The sequence below is a fragment of the Canis lupus genome, chromosome 24, assembly GCF_048164855.1.
Source record: "Canis lupus baileyi chromosome 24, mCanLup2.hap1, whole genome shotgun sequence".
Classification (NCBI taxonomy): domain Eukaryota; kingdom Metazoa; phylum Chordata; class Mammalia; order Carnivora; family Canidae; genus Canis; species Canis lupus.
The window spans coordinates 42432340-42449133 of record NC_132861.1 but is presented as its reverse complement, the minus strand read 5'-3'; the positions used below and the strand labels follow the sequence as shown (position 1 = coordinate 42449133).

The 16794-nt window shown below is 39.8% G+C and overlaps 1 protein-coding gene across 3 annotated transcripts in view; it reads left to right on the top strand.

Moving 5' to 3' along the window:
• SPHKAP (SPHK1 interactor, AKAP domain containing) overlaps window positions 1-16794 on the top strand; it is a 169551-nt gene that overhangs the window by 138926 nt on the left and 13831 nt on the right. For 2 of the 3 annotated variants that reach the window (XM_072796546.1, XM_072796547.1), the window contains exons 8-9: window positions 485-4244; window positions 16031-16216. In XM_072796546.1, coding sequence (XP_072652647.1) covers window positions 485-4244; window positions 16031-16216 — 3946 coding nt within the window. Of the gene's footprint in view, window positions 1-484; window positions 4245-16030; window positions 16217-16548; window positions 16576-16794 lie in introns of all 3 variants that reach the window. The other variant, XM_072796548.1, reaches the window with a different exon arrangement.

Below are 16794 nucleotides of genomic sequence, written 5' to 3'. Positions count from 1 at the left end.
AGTTGGTTAAGCATGTGCCTTCAGCTCAGGTCATGATCTCGGGAGCCTGGGGATGGAGCCTCTGCATTGGGCTCCCTGCTCTGCGGGCAGTCTGCTCCTCCCTCTCTTTCAGCCCCTGCCCCACTCTCACTCATGCTCTCTCGAGCTCTCTGCTCTCTCTCTCAAATAAATAAATAAATAAAATCTTTCAAAAAAATAAAGAAAGATGATCAGCACTCAGTTCTCCAGGGTTTTCTCCTCCCACTCTAGTACTAACATCTTTATTCCACACTGAAAGCTATTTTGGAGTGGGATTCCATAATGAAACACAAAAGCCTTTTCAGATCCATTTGTCTCAAAGGAATGTTCTAAATGCTGGGTGTTTTGCAGGGGGAGGAGGGAAATCTGATGCTTTAAAGCATTTTTAGAAAGTAATTATTATTTTACACTCACGAGATCCTGCTATCCAAAAAGTAATAGTGGGCCCTCGTTTTGTCTTCACTAGGTTATGAAAACATAAGTGTCTCAGCTAATGTTTTGGAAAATAAAAAAACAAAGGAAGCCACTCAGGAAGAATGGAATTACAACAAGGAAAAGTTACTTTATGCTTTGGAAGACAAATATATTGGCAAATATCATCCGACGTTGATGAAAGCAGAAGGATCTCTGGAAAAAGTAGAAGACACCACTTTGCAGAGCCTGGGCACATCAGCTGAGCCATTGGGACAGAAAGGTGAAGCTGTGTGGAATGAGAGGCCAGCCCCAAATTATTATTATTCGGAAAATGTTAAAGGTCACGTGGAAAAATCTCAGGCACCACATACTCCCGGGGATGCTTATTTCTCCAGGATAGTTAAGAACAGTGGGCCTCCTGTATATGAGCATGACAACAGCTTACACCCAGGGGACCATGAAGATGGCACAAACCCCCTTCCTCCCAAACAAGATGGAGAAGCCACAACTGGCGAGTATGCTACAAATTTAGCAGAATCCGTGCTGCAAGATGCATTTATTCGGTTGTCCCAGTGTCAGCCTACACCTCCCCAGGAATCGGCAGTCAGTGTTTCTGTCGGAAATGCTGTGCTACCCAGTGGCTGTTCCACAAAAGGTATGGTGGTCCCTCGGTCATGGAATGAGCTCCCCAAAATTGTCATTGTTCAGAGTCCAGATGGCAGTGACGTCGCCCCGGAGGCAGCCATCACCTCATGGTCTGACATGGAAGTCTCTGTTGAAACCTCAGGTGTCTTCTCTGGAGAGAACTCCAGCAGACACCCTCAGAGTGCTCTAGAAGTTGCCTTGGCCTGTGCGGCCACTGTAATTGGAACCATTTCCAGTCCACAGGCCACAGAAAGGCTCAAAATGGAGCAAGAATCTTTGGTTTCAACGCATCCACTGGGAGGCAGTGAACCACTGCAAACTCAAATATCCCAAGTACTCAAGGAGCCTTCCATCAGCGAATACTCCTTTCCATCTGCTTTGTGTGGCATGACTCAGGTGGCGAGTGCCATTGCTGTTTGTGGCCTGGGTGAAACAGGAGAGGCCAAGGCTCCCAGTGGCCTCTCGGGTACAGCTGAGGCCTGTGCAGTAGTTCCCACACCTTGCAGTCTGGCGACAGGGAGGAGCATGGAGCTGGGAAATGAGGCCATTGCACGAGCATTGCTCAAGGAGGCCGCTCTGCTTTTAACAAGGCCAGAATCTTGCAGCAGCGTAGGAGACCTCATGGAATCAATGAGCGAGAGAATCATTGAGGCTGCTTCAAAGCCTCAGACCTTGTGCTCAGAAAACGTCCTCAGGAATGAAGTAGCACAGACCCTGTCCAGTGTTATTCTGAAGCATTCCATTGATGAAGCTCGCCAGAAAAGCAAAATAATTGATCCCAACGATACTAGGCATTCTCCAGAGACTCTTGACACCTGGATGGAAAGTACAAATCAACTGCTCTTCAGTGTGCTTTGCTTCACATTCAAGAAGATGAGCCATTTTGTACAGCTTGGTGAGTGCCCCGCCGTCCTTGCTAATGAGACCAGCAACTGGAAGGAACCAGAATTAGGCTACTGGCCGCCTGACCAGGCTGCCAGTCAAGCATGGACCAAAGCCTCTGAATATTCCAGCAGCCATCCTCTTAGCAGTCCACGCAAAACTAGTCTTGTTATCAATGATCTCGGGGATGAAGTTCATCTCAAGCCAGATAGCAAGGGCCTGGCGAAGCCAGGCCTCTTCAAGAACCCCATGCTGCAGTCTGAATTGCCCTGTAGTCCCAGAGTACCTGACTCTTTGGCTGCTAAAACAGCCCCCAAAGAAATATACCTAAAAAGAGCAGCGGGAGAAGATCCAGGCAACCCTCATCCTGCGCGAAGGCGCAATGAGAAGGAGTACAGAAGCCCTGCAGAAGGAGAAAGGGCGCCGGCGGGGGCCCAGGGCTGCAGAGGCCCCCAGGATGCAGAGGACAGCGCAGGTGCCGACACCCAGGAGAAGTCTAACCGTGTGTTGCCCCTGAACAGTGAAGGTCAAGTGAACCTGTCTTGGTTAGGGAATGATGCGCTGCTTCCTGCCCAACCCGTGCTGCAGGCAACACGTGCAGAACTCTACTGCATCACAGACTTTGCGGAAGAATTAGCCGAGATGATTGTCTCCATGGCAACCGAAATCGCAGCAATTTGCCTTGACAACTCAAATGGAAAACAACCCTGGTTTTGTGCATGGAAGAGAGGGAATGAGTTTCTGGTTACCCCCAACGTATCCTGCCGGTCCCTGAAGAGGAAGAAGGAAAGCCAGCCCGGCGGGGCCACCGTGAGGAAGCACAAGCCACCCCGGCTCAGCGAGATCAAGAGGAAAACGGATGAGCACCCGGAGCTTAAGGAGAAGCTGATGAACAGGGTCGTGGACGAGTCGATGAACCTCGAGGACGTCCCAGATTCTGTCAATATTTTTGCGAACGAAGTGGCCGCCAAGATCATGAACCTAACGGACTTCTCCATGGTAGACGGTGTCTGGCAAGCCCAGAGCCACCCCCGCACCCGGTTACTCAGCGGAGACAGGTGGAGCCGACTGAAGGCCTCCAGCTGTGAAAGCATTCCAGAGGAGGACTCTAACGCCAGGGCTTATGTAAATAGCCTGGGTTTCATGAGTACCCTAAGTCAGCCAGTGAGCAGGGCCAGCTCTGTCTCCAAGCAGTCCAGCTGTGAGAGCATCACTGAGGAGTTTTCCAGGTTCATGGTGAACCAGATGGAAAATGAAGGAAGAGGGTTTGAGTTACTGCTGGATTACTATGCGGGCAAGAATGCCACCAGCATCCTGAACTCAGCCATGCACCAGGCCTGCCATAAAAATGACCACCTCAGTGTGAGGCCGAGCTGTCCCTCGAAGCAGTCCAGCACCGAGAGCATAACCGAGGAGTTTTATAGGTACATGCTGAGGGACATTGAAAGAGAAAGCAGGGACAGCGCCTCCTCCAGACGAAGCAGCCAAGATTGGACAGTTGGCTTACTGTCACCCTCTCTGCGATCCCCATTGTGTTACAGACAGTCATCTGTGCCCGATAGCCGATCCCTGGGTGCCAGGCTGACGGTGAACCCACCCATCAAAGCCAACTCTTTAGATGGCTTCGCTCAAAACAGCCAGCAAGATTTCCTAAGTGTACATCCAGTCAGTAGCACTTCCTCCTCGGGTCTCTGCAAATCTGACTCTTGCTTGTATCGCAGAGGCGGAACTGACCACATCACCAACATGTTAATTCATGAGACCTGGGCAAACTCCATCAAGGCCCTCATGCAGAAGAACAAAATTCTAGTGGACGATGCCGAGGCAGCCGATGCTGAGCCCGTTCCTGGGGGCTCTCCCATGCAAGTGGAGAAATGTGCAAACAGATCGGCTTTGAGCAGAGTGCAAGGTGGGCCAGTTCTTCTTGTTCAGGAGTCTGTTGATACCCCCAGGAAAAACTCCATTACCGACAGCAAACATCCCCCAGTATCATCTAAGAGCAAAGCTGCTCCTCTGACAAACCACAACAGTTTAGATTCTAAGAAAGAATCTTCTTCGTGCCATGGATCTGTGCCTGTCAGCCACACCAAGCGGTCACTTTGCTCAAGGGAAGTGCCTTTAATTCAGATTGAAACAGATCAGAGAGAAGAGTGTGTTGGAGAACCTGAACATTCCCCTTCCAAAAGCAGCCCCCTAGAGGAAGCAGAGGAGCATTTGAAAGATGAAAAAGTCCCAGAGGTGGCGAGGGGTGGAGACACTGCTGAGAGTGCCTGCCAAAGTCCTAGGTGAGTGAATGACCTCTTAGACCAGATAGCGCATGGGACTGGAGTTTACATCTTAATTAGTATGTATTCTAAATCCTGGGGACTTTATTGATGCCAAAATTGAAATCCTGAGACAGTAAATGACCTCCCTGGGTTAATAGGCACTTCTAATAGAAAGTTGGAAGTGATTTTTTTTAAAACTCCTAAAATAAATTGAGTTCATCCTATATAAGAGAGAAAATAAAGTTTCATTTTCCCCATGAAAATTAGTATCCCATGCTGTGTTACCTTTTAAAATTCAGCCAAGAAAATTTTCAAGCTAAAAGGAAAATCACATCAACTTACCCATTTGAAAAAAAGCTAAATATAAATCAATTTTAATGTGGAATCTGACATTATTTTGCTATCATTTTTCTCTATCACCTCTCCTTTCAAGTTTTTCTGTTTTGTTTTGTCCTAAAGATCTTTGCGAGGACACCATGTCCCATAAATGCTGGACCTTTAGGTACATGGTAGAATCATAGCAGTGTTGCAAAGAAAAATTAGAATTTTGGTATCTCAGTAGTTCCTTTCCAGAAAATTGCAATGTAAGTGACAACGCATTTTGAATTTGAGACAAAGGAATTATTTCTTCCCAGGTGCTTATGGAAGAGTTAATCCTTTTATAACTCCTCTTTTCTGTAGAAAATTCATAATATCCTTGAATATTAGACCATTGTATCATTTAAAAATTATTATTGAAGTTTAGTTGACATATCATATTAGTTTCAAGTGTACAATACAGTGATTCAACTGTTCTACTATACATTACACAGTGCTCACAAATGTAGTCACCATCTGTCACCATACAACATTATATTATTGACTATAATTATTGCTGTACTTTTCATCTCCATGACTTACTTATTTTATACAATTGCCTCTTTTTTAAACATTTGTCATCTCTACTTAAATAAGATAGAAAAAAAAACAGAAATGAAGCTACTAGCCTTGGAAAACATAAGTTGGAGAAATAACCCGTTTTGTCTTTTCAGGGACATATGCCTATTGTACAAAGAGCCTGTTATTTTTAAGTGTTTAGGTGCAATAGACAAGTTGAACACAGCCTTCATCAAATTTCAGCTGCTCTAGAAAATCCCTAATACTTTCCCACCCCATCAGGGTGCTCCCTATCATTATACAGCATCGTTACAACATGTGGATGGTGGTGGGCAAGGTGCACCTGAATATTTCCTTCTTAGCCACTTAGTGCTGAGAGCTTGCCAACTGAATTAAGTCCTGGGAGAATTCAAGGGGAAGAAAAACATGAAAACTTACAAGCAAAAGAACAAAATTAAGCAAAATGAAATACAGGCCAAGCTGACCAAACAGTACTTACAAAGTCTTATAGGAGTACCATACCTCACTTTAGTATGCACCACCTCCAGGAAGTATGGAGAATTACAAGTTTTTAAAAGTGATCAAAGAGTTGAAGAAACAAAATAACCAAGTGTAATTCTTTAGAATTACCTTAACATGAGATATATGAAAATGGAAAAGTTTTATTTTAGATTCCAGGTGTCTGACTTAGACTCTTCTTCAATGTCATCATAAATCAGCTGCGATTTTTAGCTGAAGAAAGTTACCTAGTTAGGGAGCACTTATGAACTAGTAGTTCAACAAGATTCATGGCTGCAGCAGGTTCAAATCAAATAATGAGTGCCACTGAAGTGAAATAACATTCATTGTACAATTTTGAGTAAAATATCACTGATCTTATGTTTAAATTCCAGGTACAACCTGAGAGTTTCCCAAAACTTGGGGAAATATGCATGAATAAAGCCTCCCACTGATTTAGATTTATATTCCATATAACAACCCAAGGGCATATTCTCTCAACTCATGATATGGACTTCTGATTTAGTTTTCCAACAACCAAAGAAAAAAGAATGTAGAATCATCAGCCTTAGAAATTCAAGAGCTGAATCTGCTTCCAGAACATAAGGACTTTGAATGTATTTTTCTTTGTGGAGCAATATAAAGAGTTGTTATAGAACATGAACTCCACTAACTAACCCTGAGCAAGTTCCCTAATCTCTCAATGTTAGTTTACTCACCTCAGTGCCTGCCCCATTAGAAGCAACTCAATAAACATTTACTTTATGGTTGTTGTTGTTGTTGTTCAGGGTTAGGGTATATGATTGCCTTTATTCCAAGAGATTTTTTTTTCCAAAGAGAATCCTGTTATGAACTGTGTGAAAATTTTGTTAAAATAGGATTACTAAGATTTACAAGGGGGAAATTAGTTATATTTAGGTCACATTTTCTAAGCTCAGGGTTGTTATTAGGGGATTTGATATGTCAAAATACAGAACTCAGTTCCCTGTGAAAGAATTCCTATCTACTTAACACACAGATGGAAGGAGGTAACAGAGATACTCTTGATTCTGTTTCATCATGGGGAGATGTCATGTCCTGAGGATATTTTTGGGCTACTCTCTGAAGGACATTTTCATAATTCTGCTAAAAACTTCACAAAAGCCCAACATACTGAAATAAAAATCACTTTCTTACTTTTTTTTTTATTTGATAAAAGAGTAACAATTTCAGAATTCATTTGAAAGCCACACCCAGATGGGTAATGGATAACACCCGGAATAATCCCTCAGTTGTAAAGAAGGAAAATGATTGAGGACAGCCCAATTCTTGATTTCTGATAAAATAGTATCCTATTGGTGGGCAGCAATGTGTTTTTAACTCAGCTGCCCTCTCTGAAATTATTGAAGAGCAATTATATAACTTGTTGATAATTTGAAGTCACAAGGTATAAACACCCAGCTGAGAATTCTAAGCATTCATATGTTGCCCTCATTGGCATAATCTAGTTTTTTTAGAAATACATTATGTTGTCTTTTTATTACTTTTTGCTTCAAGAAAACAATTATTCATCCAACAAATATTTGCATGTCCGTTCTGTGCTATAGACTGTCCTTGGGGCTAAAAACACAATAGAAAATGGAGATTTTGTACCTGCTGTCATAACTCCTACATACTCAGTGGGAGAGACAGACAATAAGCATGGAAAAACCCTTTGGGAAAAGATAATTACAGTGTGTTATGAGAGAAAAATAAAAAGAATAATATGAAGAACAACTGATTGGGGAATGTGGTTACTTAAGATAGAATGTAGGCATTTGGATGAGACATGTAAAAAATTGAAGTGGAAGATATGCATTTGCATTTAAGCAGTACTGGTGGTCTGGCTAGCCTAAAAAATCCTCCCTCCACAGACCACCTAGAAATCTCAGATTAAATATAGTAAATATTCTTTTGAATACAGGGCTGACCTTAACAGTATTAATAAATAATGATGATGAAAATCTCAGAGGCAGAAAAATGAGAGGATATAGAAACAAAAGTACTAGGCTAAAGCTAAATCTGTGCTTGCTCTTGAGGCCTTGCCAGTCTCCCTAACCTACAAGCTCGTTTTCTAAAGGCTAGTGAAAACCAGGAAATAAGACTGGATCCATGAATGGTGAAGACTTAGAAATGGCACCAATCTCCATGCCCTAAAGAATTACATCCTCAGAAAAAGTACAAACTTAGTAAAAAGTTTCACTCATCGTCAAAGGAGTTGATAAGAAAATGTATCTTTGGAGGTTAGGGCTCTAGGTAGAAGGGGGTAAGTCCCCTAAAAATTTATAACCACAGCTTCCCTAATGCATATGTGAGGGTCCAATTTACCACATAGTTGGTCCAGAAAACCCCAAAGCAAGATAAACAAAAAGAAAACCACACCAAGGCACATCATAATCAAATTATTAGAAACCAAAACCAAAGAAGTAATCCTAAAAGCAGCTCAGAGGGAAAAACAACTTACATACAGAGGAACATAAATAAGAACTTCAGGTTTCTCATCAGAAAAAAATGAAAGCTAAAAGACGAGGAATGACCTCTTTCCTGTAGTGAAGGAAAAAAATTGCCAACTTAGTATTCTTCACTTAGCCAAAAAATAAAGGCTACCCATGGATAAGAAGACTCAATATTGTCAAGATGTCAGTTCTTCCTACCTTGATTTATAAATTCAGTGCAATCCCATTTAAAGCCCCAGCTTATTATTTTGTGGATATCAATAAAATAACCCCAAAGTTTATACAAAGAGACAAAATACCCAGAATAGCCAAGACAATATTAAAGGAGAAGAACAAAGTCAGGATGCCACTACCTGCTTTAAGACTTAGTACAAAGCTACAGTAATCAAGACAGTGTAGCATTGGGGAAAAAATGAACAAATGGATCAGTGGATCAGAACAGAAATCCTAGAAATAGATCTACACAAATATAGTCAACTGATATTTGGCAAAGAATCAAAGGCAATGCAGTGGAAAAATGATAGTCTTTTCAAGAAATAGATGCAGCAACTTGATATTCACATGCCAAAAAAAAAAATAATAATCTAGAAACAAAACTTTTCAAAACAACTCAAAATAAATTTTATATCTAAATATAAAATTTAATAAAACTGTAAAACATGACATACAAGAACATTCAGGTGACCATGACTTTTTAGATAGAATGTCAAAGACGTGATTCATGAGAAAAATAATGGACAAACTGGACTTCATTAAAATTAAAAACTGTTGCTCTCTGGAAGACACTTGTCAAGAGGACCAGAAGATAACCTGAAGCCTGGGATAAAATATTCCCAAAGACATATCTGATAAAGGACTGTTATCCAAAATATACAAAGAACTCTTAAAACTCAATAATAAGAAAACAAACAGCCTGATTTTAGAAGTGGGCAAAAGGCTTCAACAGATACCTCATCGAAGAAGATATACAGAAGGCAAATAAGCATGTGAAGAGCTGCTGAATATCATGTTATTAGGAAATTTCAAATTAAAACAATGAAGAAATGCCACTACACACCTATTAGAAAGGCCAAAACCAAAAAATGGGCAACACAAAATGCTGAAGATATGGAACAACAAGAATTCATATTTATTGCTGGTAGAAAAGCAAAGATGGCACAACTGCTTTGAAATATAGTTTGGCATCTTGTTACAAAAATAAAGATACACTTGCCATATGATCCAACCGTCATGCCCCTTGGTGTTTATCAAAATGAGTTGAAAATTTATGTCTACACAAAACACCTGCACACAAGATTTTATAGCACCTTTATTCATAATTCCACAAATATTAAGTATGTGAGTAAACAGAAAACACTTTTTGTACTTTTAAAATTTCTTTAAAAGATAATTATTTAAAACAAAAAAAATGTTTTATGACATACACAAAACTAAAATATACGTTGGTTATGATACAAAGGATGTGAGATAGAAATGGAAGTATACTGTTGTAAAAATCTTCTATTTATTGTAGCTTTGTGTAATGTAATCTGAAGCTTTGTATAATGTATCACTTGGGTGATAAAATGGGTGCAAACGATGAACCCTGGAGTAACTACTAAAAATCTAAAACAAAGAGCTATGCTAAGAAACTAATAGTGGAGATAAAATGGAATGCTAAAAATTGTTCAATTAATCTGGAGAAATGCAGGAAAAGAGGAGAACAGCAACAAAGACCAGATGAGATTCATAGAAAATAATTATTAAGATGATATATTTAAACACAATCCTATTGATAACTGCACTAATTCTTAATGGTCTAAATACTTCAGTTAAAAGACAGAGATTGTCATACTATTAAAGCAAACTCTTACTGTAAAGGATCTATGAGAAATGTGCTTCAAATATAAAGATGTACATAGGTAAAAAGTAAAAGAATGGGAAAAGAAATATCAAAAGAAATATGGGATAGCTATATTAATATCAGACTGAGTAGACTTCTTGAGGACAAGGAATTTTATCAAGGATAAAGAGGGATATTTTATGATAGAGGGCAAGATTTATCAAGAAAACAGTTATTGTAAATATGTAGTCACCTAAATAACAAAAATGCAAACTCTGTGTTTGAAATGAAATCTGCTACAGCTGAAACTGGAAGGTGAAATACACAAATCCACAATCAGAGTTGAAAATTTCACACCCTTTTATCAGTAACTGGTAAAAGAGTAGACAGAAAGTCAGTAAGAACATACAAGACTTGAGCAATCTTCTCAATCAAGTTCACCTGATTAACAGTTATTAAACGCTCCACCAACAGTAGCAGAATATACATTTTTTCAAATATACTTAAAATATTAACCAGGGTAGGCTATTAGTCCATAAAATAAGCATTAATAAATTGAAAATAACAACCTAAAATATTATGGAGTATGTTCTCTGATCACAGTGAAATTAAAATCAATAACAAAAAAATCTAGGAAATCTCTCCAAATATTTGGAAATTAAAAACACACTTCTAAATTATTCATCAAAGAATAAATCACAAGGGAAATTAGAATAAACTTTAAAGTGAATGGAAATGAAAACACAATATATCAAAATTTGCAGGAATTACTTTAAAAAAAAAAAAGAAGAAGAATTTTGTCTAACAACAGTGATCTGAACTTCCACCTTAGGAAACCAAGAAAAGTTGGTCAAATTAAATCCAAGGTAATATAAGGAAGGAAATAAATAATAAAAATAAGAGCAAAGACCAACAATTAACAGAAATAGACAAAAATAGAGAAAATTCAATGAAACCAAAAGGGTTTTTAAAAAGACTGGTGAAAAAGACATGTTTATGCATTTAAAATTAAAATAAAATATTTAAAATGTGTATGTTTAACAAAAATAAATTCAAAATGGATGAAACACCTAAATGTGAGACAGAAACCATCAACATCCTAGAGGGTCTAAGAACACAGGTAGAAATCTCTTTGACCTCAGCAACAGCAACTTCCTACTAGACATGTTTTCAGAGACAAGGGAAACAAAAGCAAAAATGAACTATTGGGACCCCATGAAGATAAAAACTTCTGCACAGCAAAGGAAATAATCAACAAAGCTAAAAGGCAGCCTATAGAATGGGAGAAGATATTTGCAAATGACATATCTGATAAAGTGTTGGTATATGAAATCTACAAAGAACCTATCAAACTCAACACCTCCCCCCCATAAAAACAAATAATCCAGTTAAGAAATGGGCAGGAGGCAAGAATAGACACTGTTCCAAAGAAGGCACACAGATGGCTAACAGATCCATGAAAAGGTGCTCAACATCACTCATCATCGGGGAAATACAAATAAAATCCATGATGAGATATCACCTCACACCTGTCAGAATGGCTAAAATTAACAACATAAGAAACAACAGGTGAGGATGCAGAGAAGGGGGAACCCTCTCGCACTGTTGATGGGAATGGAAACTGGTGTAGTCACTCTGGAGAATGTATGGAGGTTCTTCAAAACATTACAAATAGAACTACACTATGATCCAGCAATTGCCCCACTAGGTCCTTAGCCAAAGGATACACAAATACAGAATCAAAGGGTACATGCAACCCGACATTTATAACAACATTATCAACAATAGCCAAATGGAGAGAGTCAAAATATCCATCAACTGGTGAATGGATAAAGATGTGGTATATATATACATACAATGGAACATTACTCAGCCATAAGAAAGAATGAAATCTTGCCATTTGCAATGACATAAATGGGTATTATGGTAAGTGAAATAAGTTGTCAGAGAAAGACAAATACCATACAGTTTCATTCATAAGTTCAATTTAAGAAACAAAACAGGTGAATATTTGAGAACAGGGTGGGGGAAGGAGAGAGGGAAACAATAGGAGACTCTAAAAACAGAAAACAAATTGTTGATGGAGGGAGGGAAGATGGGAGATGGGCTTACATGGGTGCTCGGGATTAAAGGGGCCACTTGTTGCAATGAGCACTGAGTGTTGTATGTAAGTGATGAATCACTGAATTCTACTCCAGAAACCAATATTGCACTGTATGTTAGCAAACTAAAATTTAAGTTTAAAGAATGTGTATGTGTGTCATTATTTCCCCTTCAATGAACTTCATGTAACTAAACAACTGGATGACCCATTGCGAAGAAGGCTTTTACTGTATTTCTATATTTATTTTTATTATTGCTGTCTACCTATGGCAAATGATTTCCATTTTCCATTTACAGTGATGACTCAAAATTTCTTTTTAAAATAAACATTTAGGTTACCTTAACTGGTTTTTACAATTTTTATTATTGACATATAATACAAGGGGAATGCAGGTGTGGCAAAAATCATGACAGCAGTCTGCTAGTAAATTAAGGTAGGGGAACATTAGGCTAGATGATTTCTGAAGTCCCTGCTAACTCAGAAATTCTACAATTGATTTGATGTCATATCAAAAATGGTCCTCTAAAGCTCTGCATGTGAACTATGAAATCAGAAATGGAAAAAGGCCATCTACATAAATCTGCATAACACATCTGTGCATTATTCATAAATAAATGAGCAAAGCTATACATTTATCTCAAAAGAAAATGAAAACCAGTGTTTTAGATAATCATTACTCATTTTGAGTTCCCAGTTATGTGACACAGAATCTGAGATTTACTGTAAATAGAGCATGAAATTAGATAAAATAAAATATGCTGACAGACTCATTTTTAACCTGAATGTTCTATGTCAATCACTGAGATTTAACTTCTGCTTTAGTGAGAAATATCCTGGAATGAATTTTTCTAGGAGTGTAAGGTCCTAATTTAGTAAAAAAATTAGTCCAGGAGATTTCTTCTTCTAAAAACAAATGGTTTTAGAAGCCTCCCTTTTGTGCTCTGAACTTGGCTTATTTATCTCTTTTTTTAGGAGTATGTGTATTGTTTCCAGTTATCTTCAATAAACTTTTCTTTCATTTGAATTTAACTAAATTCATCTAATGTCTTTTTGGTTGCAGCTCATTTTCTCCCTGCTCGACCTGGAAAAATCTCAACATTTTAGAAAGGAAAATCAGGTTACTAAGAACCTTTTCTTCATCAAGCCTTAGTAGCACAGCCTACTAGAAATAGCCACCCCTTAATATTGTACCTATCCAGAATGCTGTGGGAAGGAGTCTTACAGGCAAGGATTCCAAAGCTTTGGTGAAATTTTCTGGGTAACCAGTTCACATATCAAAGGAGATTTGTCATCAAACCCCAAAATTTGTACATTTGAAACTCTACTTTCTGTATTAGAACTCATTTAAAATTTTTTTCAAGGATAACCATTTTTGGAGAAAGGATAATGGTACTAATCCTAAGACTGAAGAGAATTACCTAGACTTTTCTGCAGCCAGTGTACTACTTTGAATGAAGGAGACTGAGTGCCTTGGGTTGCATCCCTGGGAACAGACTTTTAGAGGAAGAGTTTCAGGCAGATAATCTAGTAGGGAGTGCTCTCTAGACATATGTGTGCATACATCTATAAGGAAGTAGGAAAGGCAAGATTGTATGGAGAGAAGGTGCCCCCAAGTTTGTTTGCAACTGAGGCCTCAGCAATCCTACAGGAGCCCCTGAAGAGGGAATGGACTGTCAGGTTTGGTGCCAAGTAAGACAAGAACTGGCCTTTTGTGTCTTTGTCTCAGCTGGTTGTTGGGATGCTCAATGAGAGAGGGTACAACCTGGGCCAGGCTATTCTCTGCCTGCTGGTAATTCCCAGTGTGCACTGGCAGCGGCCAATATTCTCTGCAGTCAGTGTGCAATGGCCAAGAAAAGCATTCTAATATCCACTACATCAGACTATTGCATTTTTCGTTGTCACCCGAGAGATACACTCTTGCTCCTTGCTCACAGTTATTAATGTCCTTTTCTCTTATACTATTAATTTTTGATGACTCTGTCGGTAATATCAGGAGAAAGGCTGTGTGAATATGTTCACATTTCTGTACATTTGGCTTTCTGAACAGAGTATTGGCACCTGGTTCGAAGGATGATTGAATGCTAACCCTAAAGATACTTTTAGAGAGATACAGAGATTTACATTTCTGGAGCTATTTGTTAACAATCCAAGTGAAGTAGAGACCATTCCCTCCCCCCTGCAGAGAGCATTTGGATTTGTTTTAAGTGATTTATCTCTGTCTCTCTTCCTCCCTCCCTCTCTCACTTTCTCTCTCTCTCTCCACCAGCCTGTCTCTCTCCTTTCTCTCTCTCCCTGGTGAAGAAAAGGGCAAATGTGCCAGCAGCAGCTCCTCCTACATGAGCTCTAAGATTCATAACTTTGAGGTTTCCCTTCTATGTTGCAAACCTCACTACATGATTCTCCAGCATTTGTTTTGTTTTTAGATTCCACATAAAAGTAAAATCATATGGTATTTATCTTTCTCTGTTTGACTTATTTCACTTAACGTCATACCCCTCAGTTCCACCCATGTTGTCACAAGTGGCAGGATTGCAGTGTTTTTAATGGCTGAATAATATTCCATTGTATATATTTATTATATATTCTTTATCCACTCATCTGATAGACATTTAGATTGTTTCCATATCTTGGCTATTGTAAATAGTGCTGCAATAAACATAGACACACATATGTCCTTTCAAATTAGTGTGTTCGGTTTTGGGACATAAATTCCTAGAAATGGAATTTCTGGATCATATGATTGAAAGAAGAGAAGTAGCTGGGGTTCAACTATTAGGAGGCCAATACAATATAGTCCAGCCAAACAGTAATGGAGTAATGCCCATGAGTCTCAAAACTTGAGGTCTAAGTCTGGTACCAACTCTTGTTGCAACCTTGGACAAATCATTTAACCTCACTGGGCTCCTGCACCCTAATCTACAGGAAATCTAGGAGGTTCCTTCCAAATCTAAATTTGAGCAATTTAGAAAGACCTAAATTAATATAATTTCATGAGCAGGGAGACAAAAAGGTCAATGGAAATAAAAAGCACAGGAAGAGGATGGGAGGGCAATTAGAATTTAAGATATGTTGATTTCAAAATGTTAATGAGAGAGATTAAATAAATTCAGAAGACCAGCTGAAAAGAGAGCCCCAGAAGCAGGAAGAGGAACCCTGGCTGGAGTTCAGATTTAGAAGCTGTTTTCATAGGCAGGAAAGTAGATGAAATTGTTAGGGACAGACTGGAAAGGAGGGCAGTGAGCCCATCATAGCTGGCGAGGGTGGCACTGAGACAACACAGGGAACCAGACTCTAGGCAAGGCATGACCAGAGAGTCAGAAAGTCCTGGGAGACCAGGGAGCAAAACAAAGGCTGCAAGGAGAAAATTGTGTCAGATCAAGGGTTAAATGCTTTGGAGAGCGACTTGACCTAAAAAACACACTCATCCAGAAAGGCAGTGCTGATATAAATCAGAGGTTTCGAAGGGAGATGTAGTCTAAAAGGGTAGCCACAAATGCAAAATGTGTTCAGAGCCATTTATAGGCAATATGGCTTGGTAAACCTCCAGAACTAGGTGAGTGTTTTTCTTCCAGCATGGTCCACATGCCACTTGCATTAAAATTAACCTGGAGTGGTTGTTTAAAATGCAGGTTTCCTGGTCTCCCTGCAGAACCAATGACTCATAATCTCTGGAGAGGATGCGCTGGGTGTCTTCATTAGAAATGCTACTTCCCCTCCTTTATTCTTATGTATACAGCCCAGGGTGCTTCAACATGTTTTTGAAATGAATGGTGGGAGTCAGTAGAAAGACAAAATGAAGATATGGGGAAACTGATGGATTAGCAATCTTGAAAAGGCAAAAATGGAGTTAGGGCACTAGGAGAAGAGGTAGCCTGAAAGAAAGATGCCACCGGCCTCCAAGGCTATCCTGTTCACTATGGCAAAGACTTAGGTTCAACAGAGCAGCTAACAAGGTCCTCCCCCCTCCCCTGCCCCATGAAAAGTTCTGCTTGGGCCTCCACTCTTGGTAATGATATCTTGCCACCTACAGTGACAATCTTGATGCCAGCGATGTACCAGGGGCTGAAGTCTCGGCGGAAGGCAGAGCCCCCGATGAGTTCCCCAACCTTTCCGGCAGCAGTGGGGAGAGCACAGACAGCTGGTCCCAGCTCGCCAATGAGGAGGACAATCCAGATGACACAAGTAGTTTTCTGCAGCTCAGTGAGCGATCCATGAGGTACTTGCTCTTTCCTTGACTTTCCAGGGAAACAGGTCTCAACACAGATTCTAAAAATACTTTCTAAACGGTTCTCTGTACAGGGTCCCTAAGAGAGTAAAAAGAGCCCTCAGCTCCTGCTAGGTTAAGGTGCTTGCCTGTTGTGATTTGTGCCAAGGGGTCTCTTACTATCCAGCTGTGATTTTACTTACCTTGGCCAAGGTTAAGAGTCAGCTGTAGTCCTTTCTCTGTAAGCCCCAGCTAGTGTGTTCGATAACAACTGGGGATTTTTAAAGAGCTGCTGTTACACCTGGTGTGTTTGATACTTTCTCTCTGGTTCATTTGTATTTCAGATGCAACTCAGGCTGGGTTTACATGAGGCAAGTGTTTCCACATTGTGTTGTGTTGTTTGGCCTAATTGTTTCTCCCCTTTCTCTCCCCTGCCCTGTGTATTGTTGTTCTGGGAAAGCAAGAGAGGAATTAATGAAAGATCAGATTTGGAATGACCTAAGCCCAACAAGAGACATAAACTAAACACGACCCCTCTGTGAGGTGGAAATGAAAAGGATCTCCACATCTCTAACCCAAGTCTCATTTGA